Source organism: Schistocerca gregaria, chromosome 6 (assembly GCF_023897955.1).
Source record: "Schistocerca gregaria isolate iqSchGreg1 chromosome 6, iqSchGreg1.2, whole genome shotgun sequence".
Taxonomy (NCBI): domain Eukaryota; kingdom Metazoa; phylum Arthropoda; class Insecta; order Orthoptera; family Acrididae; genus Schistocerca; species Schistocerca gregaria.
Window position 1 is genome coordinate 440,758,940 of NC_064925.1, and position 17,748 is coordinate 440,776,687.

Consider the following 17,748-nt stretch of genomic DNA (forward strand, 5'->3'; position numbering starts at 1 on the left):
TATCTACTAAGTCATTGAAAAGCAATGGTCCCATAACACTCCCCTGTGGCACGCCGGAGATTACTTTAACGTCTGTAGACGTCTCTCCATTGAACAGAGGAACCTTCGAACCGCGCACTGCCTACCGCTGCTCTACCTTCAACTGTATCACCTGCGCGTTGTCTCCATCTCCTTTAATCGACAAACTCATTTCACAGTTCTCGGTGGGTCATTTCTTTTATCAGCGTCACAAGCGTCAAAGCGTTACAGGTAGGGATCCTGCAGTCGATGCACACTACAACAACTACTCAAAAATACAACGAAAGGTATTTAAAAAAATCAAAGAACATGAACAAAATGTCTGATATCAGTACTTTCGACAACAGACTTTATGCTATATAGAATGAAGTGAAACGAGAGCCAGAACAGCAAGCCACAGAACAAGACATCATAACTAATGAAATGAATGGAAGGGCTGTAAATGGTGAGTCATAGGTATCAAATGCTTTTAATAATCATTTCTTAAATATAGTTGGAAGCATAGAGGCAAATAGTTCAAGAGCAAAATCACGGCAGTACGTTGAAAATGAAACGTTCATAAAATTCAATCATATGAATGTATCACAAACTTCTTCTGAAATTAAGAAAATTATACATTCTCTCACAAATAGAAGCGCATCTGGTTTTAATGGTGTTTCCAATAGAGTACTAAAAATTTGTTCCCACGTAATATACTCAGTCTTATCTGAAGTGCGTAATGCATCAATAACTCAAGTAATTTTTCTAGAGCGACCGAAATATGCCGTTGGCAAACCACACATTAACAATGGTGGTAAGAAGGACGTAAATAACTACCGACCTGTTTCACTGCTGACACTATTCTCCAAAAATTCAGAGAAGATGATGTATTCTAGAATAGTATTCACCTTAGCAACAATAGTATCCATAGCAAATCACAGTTTGCGTTTCAGAAGGGTTGCTCAACTGAGGATCCTACTTACACATTCACGCACCACATTTTACAAGCAATAAATAAAAAATAGCGCCGGTTGGTGTTTCCTGTGATTACTTTAAGGCATTTGACTGTGCCAATCACATTATTCTCCCATACAAATTTTTATGGGATTTATGGTATAGCCAACTAATGGATAGTGTCATATCTAAACAAAAGAATTCAAAAAGTTGTACTTAGTAATTCAAGCAATATATTTCACGGACATAGTTCCGAATCACAGATGGGGTTCCCCAAGGTTCAGTCTTAGGTCCACGTCCGTACCTCAGATATGTATACGATCTTCCGCCTAATATACGCCATACAGAATTAGTTTTTTTTTGTTTTTTGTTTTTAGCAGATGACATTAGTATTAGAATCAATCCAAGCAAACGTACAGAAACAGGAATGATAAACAAACTTCTTAAAAGTATCATTAAGGGGTTATCTGCGAATAGTCTCACCTCATTTATAAATAAGACACGACATATTCTGTTTTGCACAACTACACCAATGATAAGCATAACACATAATGGGAAAATAATAAATAGGGTGGAAACTTCAATATTCTTAGACGTCCATACTGATGAGAATTTAAATTGGAAAAACACAATTTGGAACTCCTAACGCAACTTAGTTGAGCCACATTTCCGTTTAGAATCATTGCAAATCTTGGGGACAGATACATCAGTAAATTGACATATTTTGCATATTTTCATTCAATAATATCGTATGGAATAGTGTTTGGGGTAAATCATCTTTAACAAAGAAAACCTTCCTTGCGCAAAAACATGCTGTAAGAATACTATGTGGTGCTCACCCGCGATCATCTTGTAGACATTTGTTCCGTGAGTTGGGCATTCTGATTACTGCTTCACAATATATTTATTCCTTCATGAAGTTTGTATAAATAATCCACTACAGTTCAAAAGGAATAATGAGGCACGTAACTACAATATCAGAACAAAAAATGACATTCATTACTCCACATTAAGGTTTTCTTTAGCAGAAAAAGCGGTGCTCAATGATGCTACAAAATTTTTGATATGAAATATCTGACAGACAGCAAAGTAAAGTTTGATAACAAACTTACAAAGTTTCTCCTCGACGATTCCTTCTATTTTCTCTTTGTAAAAAATAAAGATAAAAAACCTTAGAAATGTTCAGAATGTAACCGTCTGAGTATGTACAAATTAATTTGTGATGTGAATACAAAACGACTAGTTCCACATCATTACGAGCTATCGTGGAAAATGATCCGTGGAGCATGCCACTAACTAACTAGCTCTTGACCCCACACTAGCTATATTACTGGAAAAACTCTTCTATTAGCTTCTTGATTATGAGGAGTAACGGACTAATAATCACGCTCTTGAGTCCATTGGTAATCCTGTTCATATTAACCATCTTCTTCTCGCAAGGAACCCAACACAGAATCTCCTTAGTTAATCTCCCGTCAACTCATCACACAATTTGCTCAACTCATCTTCATTTAAATTTTGTAAATTGCTTTTAGCATGTCCTCAATTCTGCTTTTATCCTCTGATCTATTTTTTTTACTGTCCCTTCTCGTTACCCCCAACATACCTCTTTCCATCGCTCGTTGGACAGCCCCCAGTTTAAGGAGTGTTTGCGTATTTAACATCCGTGTTTCAGTTCCCCATGTTAGTACTTACAATACACACTGACTGTAGACTTTTAGAGTTTAAGATGCATTGGTAATTTACTTCTGAAAACATCATTCAGTTTTCCAAATGAACTCAAAGCCATTTTTACTCTCCAGTTTATTTCTTTAAGTGTCCATCCGTTTGTTTTTTCAGTTGTCCTAAGTATACAAATCCGTCAGCTGTTCCTATAACCTAGTTATCCTTACTATTTTCGTTTAGGCAAACTGACTGTATAATACTTTCGTCTTTTATAGTGGAGTTACGCCTACAGCGATCCTTCGTTTGTTCAGAGCCTCCGTCTTTTGCCGAAGTTCTTCTGATTCGAAGTAATGCCATCTGCACATCTAAGGTGATTCAGATAAGATCTCATCATAATGATCTGAAGACCTTTTCCAAGGTTGCGAAAACTTGTATGGTGAAATTAGCAATTGTAAACTTTTCACTCTATTTATGTAATTGTATGGAAGTTGTAGTCTTATTGTACACGTTATTCAACAAACTGATTTACGTAGTTTCTATTCCTAGGTTCGCAGGTGGTGCCAGCACATATTTTATTGTGACAACCAAAGGCTTTCTCATATTGCAATATACTACAAACACGGTAAATGATATAGCCCATATACCCAATAAAATTGGTATACTATATTCGTTGCTTCTTTCTGTAACTTTCTTGACAGCCTGTAGCTAGGCCTCTTCGACTTGGGATACAAACACAATTCAGAGATCATGCACTATTGTTCGATTGTGAGGTAAGATGAAGAAACGAAAAAGGTGTTGGAATAGTTAAAGAACGAGGTAAAGCTAATTTGGCATGCAATGTTTCTCAGAACATATCCATAGCCATTTCTGAAACAGAAGATACACAGATTTTTTTTTAAATAAAGGAAAAAGCTGTAAGAGCTATACCACAACAACAGAACACTTAATAGTGGATATTGTTAACCCTAGATGCTAATCTGCTACACACTCTTGACAGGGACATGTCAACCACTGCACGAGGTGGTTCAAGAATCCTTTTAGCAGTCGATACCATCCTTGAGAAAAAGCTGTACAGATCTCTGGAATACTTCCTGTGGAGGCCGCCGGGCAGCCAATTAACTTCGTGATACAGCCGACACATTGCACAGAACGTCCCGAAACTTTTGAGTCAAAGTTGTACTGACTGTAAATTATCACACAATTTTGAAATAAAAAAACTAATGGTTTGAAATGAATACTTAGCTTTTCAATAGCGAAGGCTCAAAGTAGTTATTCAGAGTGACGGCCGCCAATCTCTACGCATGAATTACAATATAATGAGTTTAGATCCCAACTCTGGGTTCAAAATTGTTGTCACCATTGATTTAACAATTGTGATAGCGGTACATATTTCATTCTTCGAAGTGTGCATTTCACAGGTAAGTTGGTGGATTATTATTGGTGAATCTTCTCTCATATGATGCAACACCATCTCCTCAAATTCTAGCGTGCGAAAAATTCTTTGACGAGAATTTTGCTCAGCTCTCTGTGGCATGAGCAAGTCAATGTCTTATAAGTTTCCATCCACGGCCATAAATTTCCTTTAAGTAGGATGACACGAGTTTCAAAACTTTTCTCTGTACATACCTTCGGCTCTCTGGGCACAATATATACACTAAATGCACATCTTGACAGGAACTGTAAATAGTGGACACACGTCACAAACGACTATCACTTCTCATGGCATCGCTGCCAACTTCGATGCAGTAAGCAGTTATTTGTTACGAAACAAGAGCAGTTTACAAAGAATTGTCTCATACGCACTGGTCATTCAAGACCTTATATCACTTAAAATATTCGTTTCTGGCCACTGGATACTTATCTCAAATACTCAGTTTAGGGTTCGCAACCTACTATATAACTTTAACCTTTAGGATAGCCTGTATAGAATTCAGATCCGGAGATGTTGGTATTCAATCAACGTGACGGACATCTTTACGCACGAGGATTATTCTATGAGAGGAGATCGATGTGGATGGACGTTATCATCGGTGGCTAGAATCCCCGGAGCTACTGCACCTCTGAAAATTCGCGATAGACTATTTAGTACACATGAGCTTAAGCAGTGTTCCTCTGACCACCAGCGAAGACGTGAATCTCCGTCCAACAAGATCTCTCCTCAGACCAGGATGCCACCCCCATTACCAAATCAGTCTCTTTTTGTGGTATTTCTGAGATTTAGAGGTTTCCCCTTTCTCTCCAGAGAATCATTCCACAAAAAGGAACGAGGTTTACCTGTGCAGACCACATTTCTCCATTCGTGTATGGTGCCATCCCAGTGTTGCTGAATCAATAAAAACGCGCCCATTTCGCCATGGCTATGAGCGAAATACGCAGTAATGGAAAATTGGCAAACAGACCAACTGCTCCGAATTTACAGAACATAGTTCGACGGAAAACCAACAGCCCTCCAAAGTCTCTAATGCATGTCTGTGGCTTAGTAGTATCCGATTCGGATCTTGGTTGGTTGGTTAATTAATTGCCTGGCTGATTGGGGGTTAAGGGATTAATCAGCCAGGCCATCAGTCCTTCGATTCAGGGGTAGTTGATTGGCAATTTCTAACACCTTTGCAGTAACTGTTCCGATGAGAAAAGCACGTAGGAGCGGTAAGACCGAGGTATTGAAGGCAGTACTGATGCCAAAGCTGAGAAAGAATTTATGGAGAAGTGTATGGATCGGGCAGGTACGTGGATCACATCAGAGTAGGGGTCTCCCTGGGCCCAATCAATGGCGAGAAAAGTCCTACCCCACATCCAGGCACCACCAGCCTGATGAAGGGCGAAGATAGTTACAGAGCTAAGAATATCTTCAAGTCGCCAGATTCAGAAAGGCTTAAAATGTAATGAACATCAGATGAACCATCAATAAGAAGAGAGAAATAGTGAAGACAACAAGTGGGCGTCCCCAGGCCATGCATGTGCCCCACCAACAGCCATCACACCTTCACTCCATCATTGTGAAGACGTTAAAGAGCATCCATATTCAACAGAGTGCTATCTCTAAAACAGAAAATATGGTGCCGCCAAAAAAAAAAAAAAAAAAAAAAAAAAAAAACCGAGACAAACTGCATCTGAAAGCACTTAAAACAGAGTAAAACATGAATGAAAGAGTAAGCTGACAAGGCGGTAGGGTCAGGTGTCCACAGACGAAGCATGCAAACGTGAGACGCTCCTGCCCCGAAAGTAGCTCAAAACCTTATACCTGAAAACAAAACCCACTTTCACGGAGAAAACGAATAACCATTCACGGTCCATGAATTGTTGCCAATATTTGAGACAAAGAATTCGGGAGTCTATGCTTAGCGTGTTGGGCCAGGGGAAGGAGTCATTTCACCAGGATATGAGCTACTGCCTGTGAGGCTCCACAAATACAATGTGGGGATAGCTCGTTACGTATGATAAAAATATGGGTTAGCCCGGTATGGCCAATGGTGGAGCGACATAGGACAATGGATTCCTTCCAGGAGGAAAGGAGGAAGAGCACCATACAGCAATAGTCCCCTTGATAGAGCGGAGTTTATTAGAGGGGGCAGTAGGCAAATGTTATTCCAATTCCTAGTGAGAAGAGTCTTGCTCGCATCCGCAAATCTGCAAATGGTGTCAGCAAAGCGAATGGAGGTGAGTAATTACTCGTGAATCCAAATGTGCAGCCAGTTCATTACGTGGTGTACCCATACGACTTGCGACCCAGAAAGAGGCAACCAAGCAGTCATTATGACTTGTAAGTTCAGTGACAAAGTCATGAACAGCAGAGACCATAAGATGACAGGAGTAACATCAGTCAATGGCCTGAAGACTGCTGATTGTGTCGCTACACATTAAAATGCAGTCAAGGGAGGCCCGTGTAATGAAGTGGAAGGCTCTGTTAACGATTATCAGCTCCACTGTAGAAATACTGCACGTTCCTGACAACGAATGGTGTCCCTGATAACGAATGGTTTTCTTGACTGGTAGAAGATGTAAAATCATGTCCTGTCTTATCAGTGTTTTTAGAGCCGTCAGTGTAAAAGATGGTAGCACCCTGAAAAGCCCAAAGAACTGATCATAAAAGATCCCGAAAAGTTATGGGGCAAGGGGCGACTCATACTTAAGGACCCTGAAACAGATCGGTCATAAAAGACACTGGAAGCAGACTGCAGGGAAGGGAGGTGTCGATCCTGGCAGGAGGCTGTGGGGTGCATTCCCACTAGTAGTGACACCGGAGGGTGCTATCAGGAGGTCGGCGCTCCTCACACTTTGTATGCAAAAAGACTGGCACATATTGGATGATCAGCGAAATGTTAAATGGTGACTGCATACGAGACCAAGAGTTGGTACCATAGAAAATGCCATTTCAGCAAGGAGACTGACTACAAGACCAGTCCAGAAGGCGCCAGTGGCCAGACGAACTCCATAATGATGGACTGGGTCTAACAATTTCAAAGTTGAAGACGTCACTGAACTCTAATCCTAACAATCATAGTCCAGTCAGGATGAGACCAGCACCCAGAAAATACATTACCTGCATTACCTGAGACTATGTAACTGATCTTCTTGTACCAATGTTCGCAATTATATACCACTGTTTGTTTTAATTTAATACGGTAAATACAACCTCATTCGAAAAATTTCGTTTAGTTCAAAAAAAGAGACAAGATGTTTCTGAATTTACACCCTGTCTGAAGCGTATTATTGCATAAACGATGTTGCAGCAAGTGAAGTAGCACTGAAATTCGATGTTTCACTTTATATTAACATTATTGACTTTAATTTGTAATTTGTTTTGCACTATGAACCAGTTGTACACATTTGTTGCTGTAAACATATCTGGTTTCACTGAAATGTGGTTACACTTTTGTCTTGCTATATTTTTACTGTAACTTTCAGTATTAAAGTTTCTTTGTTTTTGTTTACATTCACTCAAAGATGTCAGTAAAGATGTTCTGTCCCTTGACATTACCACTGATGCTAAAGTTTGCTATGTTACTTGTGTTGTACAAACGCAATATCTTTGATATAACTTGACTGCTGAGAGATTTTCCATTAATTGCTCATCTTCTTTCTTCAGTGATGTCTGTACGTTTGACATAAAATGTGATTTTCAATATTCTAAGACAAATTCGTTATACAATTGTGGATGATTTCGGTATGGTTCAGCTTCAAAAGAATATGGGATGTTGTTGTTATCTTCAGTCCTGAGACTGGTTTGATGCAGCTCTCCATGCTACTCTATCCTGTGCAAGCTTCTTCATCTCCCAGTACCTACTGCAACCTACATCCTTCTGAATCTGCTTAGTGTATTCATCTCTTGGTCTCCCTCTACGATTTTTAACCTCCACGCTGCCCTCCAATACTAAATTGGTGATCCCTTGATGCCTCAGAACATGTCCTACCAACCGATCCCTTCTTCTGGTCAAGTTGTGCCACCAACTTCTCTTGTCCCCAATCCTATTCAATACTTCCTCATTAGTTATGTGACCTACCCATCTAATCTTCAGCATTCTTTTGTAGCACCACATTTCGAAAGCTTCTATTCTCTTCTTATCCAAACTATTTATCGTCCATGTTTCACTTCCATACATGGCTACACTCCATACAAATACTTTCAGAAACGACTTCCTGACACTTAAATCTATACTCGATGTTAACAAATTTCTCTTCTTCAGAAACTCTTTCCTTGCCATTGCCAGTCTACATTTTATATCTTCTCTACTTCGACCATCATCAGTTATTTTGCTCCCCAAATAGCAAAACTCCTTTACTACTTTAAGTGTCTCCTTTCCTAATCTAATTCCCTCAGCAGCACGCTACTTAATTCGACTACATTCCATTATTCTCGTTTTGCTTTTGTTGATGTTCATCTTATATCCTCCTTTCAAGACACTGCCCATTCCATTTAACTGCTCTTCCAAGTCCTTTGCTGTCTCTGATAGAATTACAGTGTCATCGGCGAACCTCAAAGTTTTTATTTCTTCTCCATGGATTTTAATACCTACTCCGAATTTTTCTTTTGTTTCCTTTACTGCTTGCTCAATATACAGATTGAATAACATCGGGGAGAGACTACAACCCTGTCTTACTCCCTTCCCAACCACTGCTTCCCTTTCATGTCCCTCGACTCATAACTGCCATCTGTCTTCTGTACAAATTGCAAACAGCCCTTCGCTCCCTGTATTTTACCCCTGCCACCTTTAGAATTTGAAAGAGAATATCCCAGTCAACACTGTCAAAAGCTTTCTCTAAGTCTACAAATGCTAGAAACGTAGGTTTGCCCTTCCTTAATCTTTCTTCTAAGATAAGTCGTAAGGTCAGTATTGCCTCAAGTGTTCCAGTATTTCTACGGAATCGTAACTGATCTTCCCCGAGGTCAGCTTCTACTAGTTTTTCCATTCGTCTGTAATTTTTAATTAATCTTTTGTACCCTCTACGTATACAAATGGTATTGTGCACCCACATATTGGCTGAGTTTGATATTTTTGTATGCATTGTACTTTTACAATTTTTTAATGTTCATGTTTACAGACATCCTGGATGATGGTTAACAACCAAAACCGGTAAATGACTAATGGTTAAAATGCATTTTATAAAAAAGAAGTGTCAGAAGGGGCTGTTGGATTCCTGTTTCCAACCAGACGGGGTAAGAGACAGTTAGATCAATAGCTGGAAAGATTCTATGGCAGGCACTGAAGTGTGCAGGAGTATCCTAAGGTTTAGAAGACAAAATGTATCCTCCCTTTTTCTCTTCGTGGTGACAAGGGGCCAAAATCATGGCTTGGGAACTCAAAAATTACGGTTGGCTAAACTTGCATTGAAAAACTCAGTTTTGAATGTGTGTTCAAATGTATTTATTGCACAGTCACAACATGTTCGCACTACTCTTGCGCATAATAGTTCGCGACTGGGAACTGAAGTCGCTACTATGCAAAATCTCTTTAACACATATGCATATACATGAGGATATAACTGACGACGCTCGTGCCACCACTCAAGCGGATCTTTTTTTCGATCTACATACTCTTCATTGAGGTATTTATCGAGTTCGCGAATACCAGCAGCAAGTTGGTTATCTGGTCTAGTGATTTTTATTATTTCTTGGTCATACTCGTCCCATATAGAGTCTTTTTTATTTTCATTGCTGCTGCTACTAGAACAAGACGCCGAAGGGTCGCTAGCAGTAGGATCAGCCACTAAAATATCTCGATTCTCCCTCTGAAGTAACTGCACTCTGCCAACTTTATTTTTGAGGCGTTGTATTGCAACTTCACGAACTTTTTGATTTCTAAATCCTCTCTGTCTAAATCGGGGGTCCAGAATAGTACACTCAGCGTATAGAATGTTATTCTCTAAATCTTTAAAACGGTCTTCCATGCCTTTCTTGAGCACTGATTGCATAGCGACAATTTTTTTATTGTTGGAAGCATGCTTCTGCAGAAAACTGTTGAGCAGGTTACAAAACACAATAACTTTTGACAAAGTCACTTTCTTTCGGCACTTATTTCTACCGTAATATCATAGAATGGACTACGTAAGGGCAAAACTCCTTCTATTATTTGCCAGTCACTTTCTTTTATTGTTGGTGAGAGCGCAGAAGTGCTAACGTAGCAATCACTGCATCCTTTACCTTCATTATTCGCTGAAGCACGTCAAAAGTAGAATTCCAGCGGGTCTGGACGTCCTGTTTGAGCTTGAGGACAGGCTGATTCATTTGCTGTTGTGTAGAAATCAGTTTTTTTTTTTTTTGGCCTTGAGTACTACGATTGAAAAACTCGACAATATTGTTAACTTGCGCCAAAACGTCCGATATTTCTCAAGCAGCTTCTTGTACAATAAGATTTAGAGACTGGGCGAAACATGAGACTGATCGCCACTCACCAAGTCTGACAGCAGATAAGATATTTGCAGCATTATCGCTAACAATAGCAGCAACTTTGTGGGAAATATGCCAGTCTGTCATAACGTCTTTCATGAAATTGCACAAGTTTTGGCTGGTATGCCGCTCTTTAAAATTAATACAACCAAGTAATGCCGACTGAAGTTTAGTCTCTTCATCTGTAAAGTGGGCTATAATGGCTATATAGGTTTCATTACTCCTCGATGTCCAACCATCAGTACAGAGAGATAACGCAGATACAGCTTGCACCTTCTTTTGTACTTCATCCATTATGTCATTGTGAACCTTTGATATTAAATTTTCAAATAACGTTTTTCTTGATGGAAGTTTGTAGTTTGGGCAACGAGAAACTAGTTCTATCAGTTTTCGAAAATCTTTTTCTTCCACAATTCGTAGAGTGTGATGCCCTTTAGCTGCCATCTTGATAACTTGTCTGTCTATTTCTTTAGGACTGACGGTGACCTTTGAATATATTGGTTCATTGACTGTTGGGAGGCTGATACCAAAATAACATTCTGCAATAAGGATGTAGTTTGATTTGCTTGCAGTGAGTTTAAACTAAACTTTATCGGTAGTTGTCTTTCCATCATTATTGGGATTAAAGCGTGTTTTGTTTTCATATGCCTCCTGCAATACTTATTGATGTTGAACAGTGGTTAAATTTTGCTTTTCTTTCATGTGTGTTTGCAGTGAAATGTGTCCTCAAGGAACTATGTTTCCTTTTTGATGACATCGTAATAAACAGCCTAAAACAAAACATATTAACCCTATAATCAACCGATACGCATTACCGTACTCTACATCATCGCATTGTGGAAGTCCATTGTTATGTGATGATAGTCATTTTACATTACACATGTTAGGCACTGTACTTACCTAAAGGTGTGTACGATATTACTTCTTGACACCATGGTTATATGCTAGACACTGCAGTGCAGACTACCGTAAAACAGAAAATTCGCAGCACTGAACAATGTAACTGCAGACGCTCAGCACGATATGACGCTCATTTGGGGGGGGGGGGGGGGCAAAAACCTACTGCGGGCTCTCACTCCGTCTCGCTGTAGTCCGTCGGACTTCGGAAAAGAGTGAACGAACTAAGTAGCGAGGTTATCCATGAACTAGTTCGCGTAGTTCACCTGTGGGACTGCTCTTCCGAACTATTTCGTTCACGAACTACGCAAGACTAGCTCGCACCAGTCGTGTCCCACGGAAGTTACACCATTTCCGACACGTTTTACTTTTCCGCTATGAAATGCGGCCACCACTCACAAGTCAGAAGGGCGATCGAGTGCCGCACCAAATAAACGATATCAGTGCAGCCGGTTCTGAACTGTTCCGCCAAACCACCAGAACTGATACACAGCTTGGGCAGGTGACTCCAGAGACCAGCAGAACGGGCACACTGCCCAAGTTCGCTGACACTTTGTAACCTCCGTTTCGGCTGTCTCTCCACGCTCCACCCGCAACTGCGCCCTCTAGCGCACCTGGCGCCAGGCGACCTCGTCGCACCGTCGGGCGGCACAAACCACGAACTCCATCTTTACAAAAGGACGAATACAGAAAATAAGCGGTATCAATGCCGGCGCGATGCAGTATTTGTCGAAAAATTCTTCTAAAGTACAGGAACGAAAAAATTCGGTGGCTTGGGCACTCGTAAATTACAGTTGGCTAAACTTCCATTGAAACACCCAGTTTTGAAATTACGTTGCGAATCTATTTATAGCCAAGGTTTCAGTTTTCACATGCTGTGAGAAACAGTGAAATATCAGGTATGCACCGATAAAAATAAGATGATAATAGCTGTTAAAGCTAACTACGAGGACGCGTCGTGCACTCAGTTTCCACGGTTTTTATATAGATTTAACTTGTAAATTCTTTCTATCGAGGTGGAACACAAACAGAGAAAATTTTGTCAGAAGGCAAACTACAAGTCGCATTTTGCTGCTTTTTCACCAATACAGTACAATAATTAAATATCATTTTCTTTTCTTTAACGAGACACAATGTAGACAAGGCGAAAGAAAATCTTTGAAGTTTTCTTAATTTTGTACAGTATTAGCTTACTTGGTATTGGAAAGTGCTGATGGGTTGATTTTTTAAAATTGTATTTCGAGAGGTGCTCATTCAGCCATCTCATTAGTGGAATGTCACTGATGACGGTACGAACGTAAGGACAACACAATACCCTGTCTGCGAGCGGAGAAAATCTGTGACCCATTCGGGAATCGGACAGGCCTCTTTCGCGAAGCAATCAGCTGCGCTGACAGCGCAACTACCGAGACAGACAAGGGCTTAGCCTTCGCAAGCAACCCAGTTATATCGACCCCACTTCTAAGTCAGCAGTCCCGCAGTCACCACGTGTGCGCGGTTGTGTGTGTGTGAAATTACAAGATCTTACCAAAATTTTGATCATCCTTGAGTATTGTTCCAGTTATAAGGCTAACGCGTGAATAAAAAGAAAAAAAAACCGGACAAATTCAGACAGACAAATCTGAAACTCTTACACTGAATTGAAACAATTTGGTCTTTTCTAGTTTCATTTTTATTTTGTTCTGCAGGATCGCACAAGTGTGAATAATGGCTACATTTCAAACATGCTGACTACAATTATCATTGTAAGCAGAAATTGGGCACTCTTTGCAGAGCGTCTTACCTCTGGATGACTCTCGCGGTTTTCTCGGTGAGGCGACTCTTTCTTCTTCCAGTCCTTCATGTCATCTGGGGTTAAATCCCATCGACTTCGGCGACGTGGTTCTTTCTTCATGGTTACTGATTTGTCAAAATGCGGTGCCATTTTTCCTACTTCGCTCACTACTCTTCTAAAATATTAGCTGTCGCTCGCATCGCATTTAAGCCTAAAAGAATAAACAAAAATAATTACATTTACAAATGAACCAGAAGACATCAGCAAGTGTTGAAAAATGTGTACGTATTGAAACAGGATGTAAATATTGTTTCACTAGAGATATTATAAATACTTCTGTGTTAGGCCTGAGTTTCATCTCTACAACCATAACAATAGCCACAACTTTGTATCCACTACAATGCTTAACGTTTTAATTTCACTAACATGTCAAAAACTGATTAAGTGTAAACAGTATTTGAACAACGAGTTATTTCGGCTTTCGAGTTTCTTTAACAGAGGGACCGCAGTGTCATTAAATAAGTAGAGTAGGAATTTCAGATGCTGTAGTACCGGTACTTATTGTTCTATCTGAAAAACAAAATTTAAAAGAAATAAATGTATGGCGTGACATAAAATATACCATGAAGTAGTCATTAAATAAGTAGAGTAGGAATTTCAGATGCTGTAGTCATTAAATAAGTAGAGTAGGAATTTCAGATGCTGTAGTACCGGTACTTATTGTTCTATCTGAAAAACAAAATTTAAAAGAAATAAATGTATGGCGTGACATAAAATATACCATGAAGTAGTGATTCGTTTCTGTTGCCCAATAAGTTACAACACACTTGATTTTTTTGTCTTTTAGAGGTACTTATGGATAATTTATCGTGTCAACGTGGATCAAATGTATTTTGGAACTTACAAAAAGGATTCCAGCACAGGGGAATTTAGGCATTAAACGTTTCATGAGAGGAACTACTGCCTTTGTCATTGAACAGGGAAGGTTGACATAAAACTAAATACACAACACAGCATTGTGTTTTAAAAAAGCAAAATCGAAAACAACTGCCTGTTTCTACAGCGTAAGAACAACATCCGGAAGTGACAAAAACTGAAAAGTCTTAAAGGTGGAATAAATGAAGAGTTGAAAATATAATAACTTGTCACTTAGCTCCAAGCAATTATTCATTTAATCTACCAATGTTGACGTCTCTGCTACTGATTTGTTGCTAATTCTTCTTGACGTTCCATCTCATGATCAATGTTACTTGAAAAATGATTGCTTCTAATGCGGGATTCTAAGTTTCTTCCATCAATTTTCAGTCGCAAGCAAATCAGGAGAAAGGAGAGCACGCACTGCTTGCGTCGACTGTACGAATGCGATCTTACAACCACTGTACACATCCAAACCGCACTGTTGAACGAGAAAACGGCCAACTGTGACTGATAACTTTAACGCCGTAGTGGAAAGACTTCTAAACCTACACACATACTCCGCAAGCCGCTATATGGTGCATGATAGACGGTACATTGTACCACTGCTAGTCATTCCCCTTCCTGTTCCACTCACAGATGGAGCGAGGAATGGATGACTGTCTATACGTTTAAGTACGAGTACCGGTTTCTCTCATTTTCGCGGTCCTTACGCAAGATGTGTGTTGGTAACAGTGGAATTATTCTGCAGTCAGCTGCAAATGCAGGTTCTCAAAATTCTCAACAGCGTTTCGCGAATAGAACATCGTCTTCCCTCCAGGAATTCCGATTTCATTTCATGGAGCATTTCAGTAATACTCGCGTGTTGACCTAATCTATTGGTAACAAATCTAGGAGCAGGCCTCTCAATTTATTTACAGATGAGTTACACTTTCCAATAATTCTCCGAACAAACGGAAGTCGAAAATTTGGCTACCCTACAACTAAGCTTAGAGTTCGTTTCATTTCTTGACGCTTTCCAAAGTTACGCCTAAATATTTAGTCGACATGACTGTGCTAAACAGCACACCGCGAATACTGTATTCATACATAACGCATTGTTTTTCCTGCTCACTTGCATTACCATACAGTTTTTCCACAATTATAGCAAGCTGTCATTCAACATACCAATTAGAAATTAAGTGTAAGTTATCTTGTATCCTATATTCACTCAACGACGACACTTTCCCGTACACTGCAACTTTATCAGTCGCAGATTACTGCTCACCCTATCCGACGGACCGTTTATGTATACAGACAGAAAGTGCGCTCTTGTCACATTTCCCTGGAATACTCCTGACCACCACACATTTGTCTCTGATGAACTCTCGCCGTCCAGGACAGCGCAGTGGTTTTTACTACTAAAAAATCTTCGAGACACTCATATCTGAGAACCTATTCCGTATATGCCGTTGCCGACGGAGCAGAAGAAACTAGTCGGCGTTTCTGAAGGGTGAAGTTGGGTAATACTAAAGTTCTGGCTAGGTTCATTCAGGAGCTAACTAGAAAGAATTGCAGAACAAATGAAGTCCCTTATCAAACAATGGCGTATTCAGGTGCTACGCTATGTTGTCTCTTCCAGAATGGGGATGTTGCTGTTGGAGAAGTAATTGCCAGTAGACTGGCGTAAAACCCCCATTCCCATATCAGACCCCCGTTCTCTGATATACTCAGTTGTTCTCATAAGCTCACAGAACTTCTTTGTACGCGTCCATATCAAGCTGTGTACGTGGTGCCAACCACCGCGGTCTTCATCAGCTGCTGACTTCGAGGTAAAGATTACTCGAGAAACAGATAAAGTATTCGGTAATCCACCAATAACTTCGTAACCAGTAGCGACAGGCAATCGCCTGTGTCGGTGACCGTGTGCAGACGACTTACAAGGGGACGACGCCTGTTTGCCATCCACGATTTCGTCCAGATTTGTAGTATATGCAAGACTTAGAGAAATGAAAGTGACAGAAGTGTGATTTATAGATGGCCAGTAACTAGAAGAAAATAGTATTTTGATGCGGCTCAAGAGAGGCAAGAGCCATGTTCGTTAGCGTAGGTTTTCAAGAGCGATTGGAGCAGTGGAAAAAGTACAGAATGGTAATCAGAGGGCCGTGGCGCCAGATCCTATGAGCAAACATTTTTTATTTTTTATTTTCAGTTTTTTCGTTACTTTCATTGCAAATAAACCAATATAATATGGCTCTGAGAACTATGGGACTTAACATCTGAGGTCATCAGTCCCAATATAATACTAAATATATTGTACTTATTAATATTTTAATAAAAAGTGTGAAAAAGAAAGGCAAACGAAAATTTTGAGACTGGAAATAAATTTCCAAGATGGAGTTGTAAGGCGTACACGAGAACTTCATAAATAAAGTTGGCCTAATACAAAGCATTGAAGCTAAAATGGTTATAGGTACGGAAATCTGGCTAAAGCCGGAACTAAGCTCAGCGGAAATTTTTTCAAACGATCTAACAGTGTTCAGAAAGAACAGATTAAATACAGCTGTTGGTGGAATATTTATTGCTGTCAGAAGTACTCCACCTTGTAGTGAAATTGAAGTAGATAGTTCCTGCGAAATTATACGTTTATAGCCGGCGGCAGGTGGAAAATGTCATCCGACACGGGACTCAGAATATTATTTTGAACAATTAGTTCATGAGCCCACTCGAAGCGTAAATGGTTGCGAAAGCATACTTGACCTCTTAGCAACAAATTATCTTGGACAAATAGAGAGTATCACGACGGATACAGGGATTAGCGACCACAAGGCAGTGGCTGCTAGGCTGAATACCGTAACACCCACAACCATCAAAAAGAAACGCAAAGTACATCTATAAAAAAAAGAAACTGGTAGAAATGCTCTTAACGCTTTTTTAAGAGACAGTCTCCACTACTTCCGACCTGATCATGTAAGCGTAGAAAAGATTTGGAATGACTTCAAACAGATAGTATCAAGGGCAATTGAGAGATATATACCACATAATAAGCGATGGTACTGATCCCCCCTGGTACACAAAACGGGTCGGATTGCTCTTGCAGAAGCAACGAAAAAAGCATGCCAAATTTAAAGGAATGCAAAATCCCCAAGATTGGGAAAGTTTTGTAGAAGTTCGAAATATAGCGCGTACTTCATTACGAGGTGCTTTTAATAATTTCCATAACGAAGCTCTGCCTCGGAACCTGGCATAAAACTGAAAGAGATTCTGGTCATACATAAAGCACTGCAATAGCAAGACGCAATCAATACCTTCGCTGCGCGATAACAACGGTGAAGTCACTGATGACAGTGCCACTAAAGCAGTGTTATTAAACACTGTTTTCCGAAATTCCTTGACCAAAGAAGACGGAGTAAATATTCCTTAATTCCAGTCAAGAACAACTGCCAAGATAAGAAATATAGAAGTAGATATCCTCGATGTGGCAAAGCAGCTTAAATCACTTAATAAAGGCAAGGCCTCCGGTCCAAATTGTGTACCAGTCAGGTTCCTCTCAGAGTATGCTGATACAATCGCTCCATATTCAGCAGTTATATGCAACCGCTCGCTCATAGAAAGATCCATACCTAAAGACTGGAAAACTGCTCAGGTCACACCAATACCCAAAATTGGAAATGGGAGTAAT

General features: G+C 39.9%; 1 protein-coding gene across 3 annotated transcripts in view; it reads right to left on the bottom strand.

Annotated features, from left to right (window-relative positions):
- The window catches only part of LOC126278064 (eyes absent homolog 2), a 1,079,207-nt gene that overhangs the window by 934,289 nt on the left and 127,170 nt on the right, over positions 1–17,748 (bottom strand). For all 3 annotated transcript variants that reach the window (XM_049977884.1, XM_049977885.1, XM_049977886.1), the window contains exon 2: positions 13,182–13,383. In XM_049977884.1, coding sequence (XP_049833841.1) covers positions 13,182–13,322 — 141 coding nt within the window. In that variant the 5' untranslated portion in view covers positions 13,323–13,383. The remainder of the gene's footprint in view (positions 1–13,181; positions 13,384–17,748) is intronic.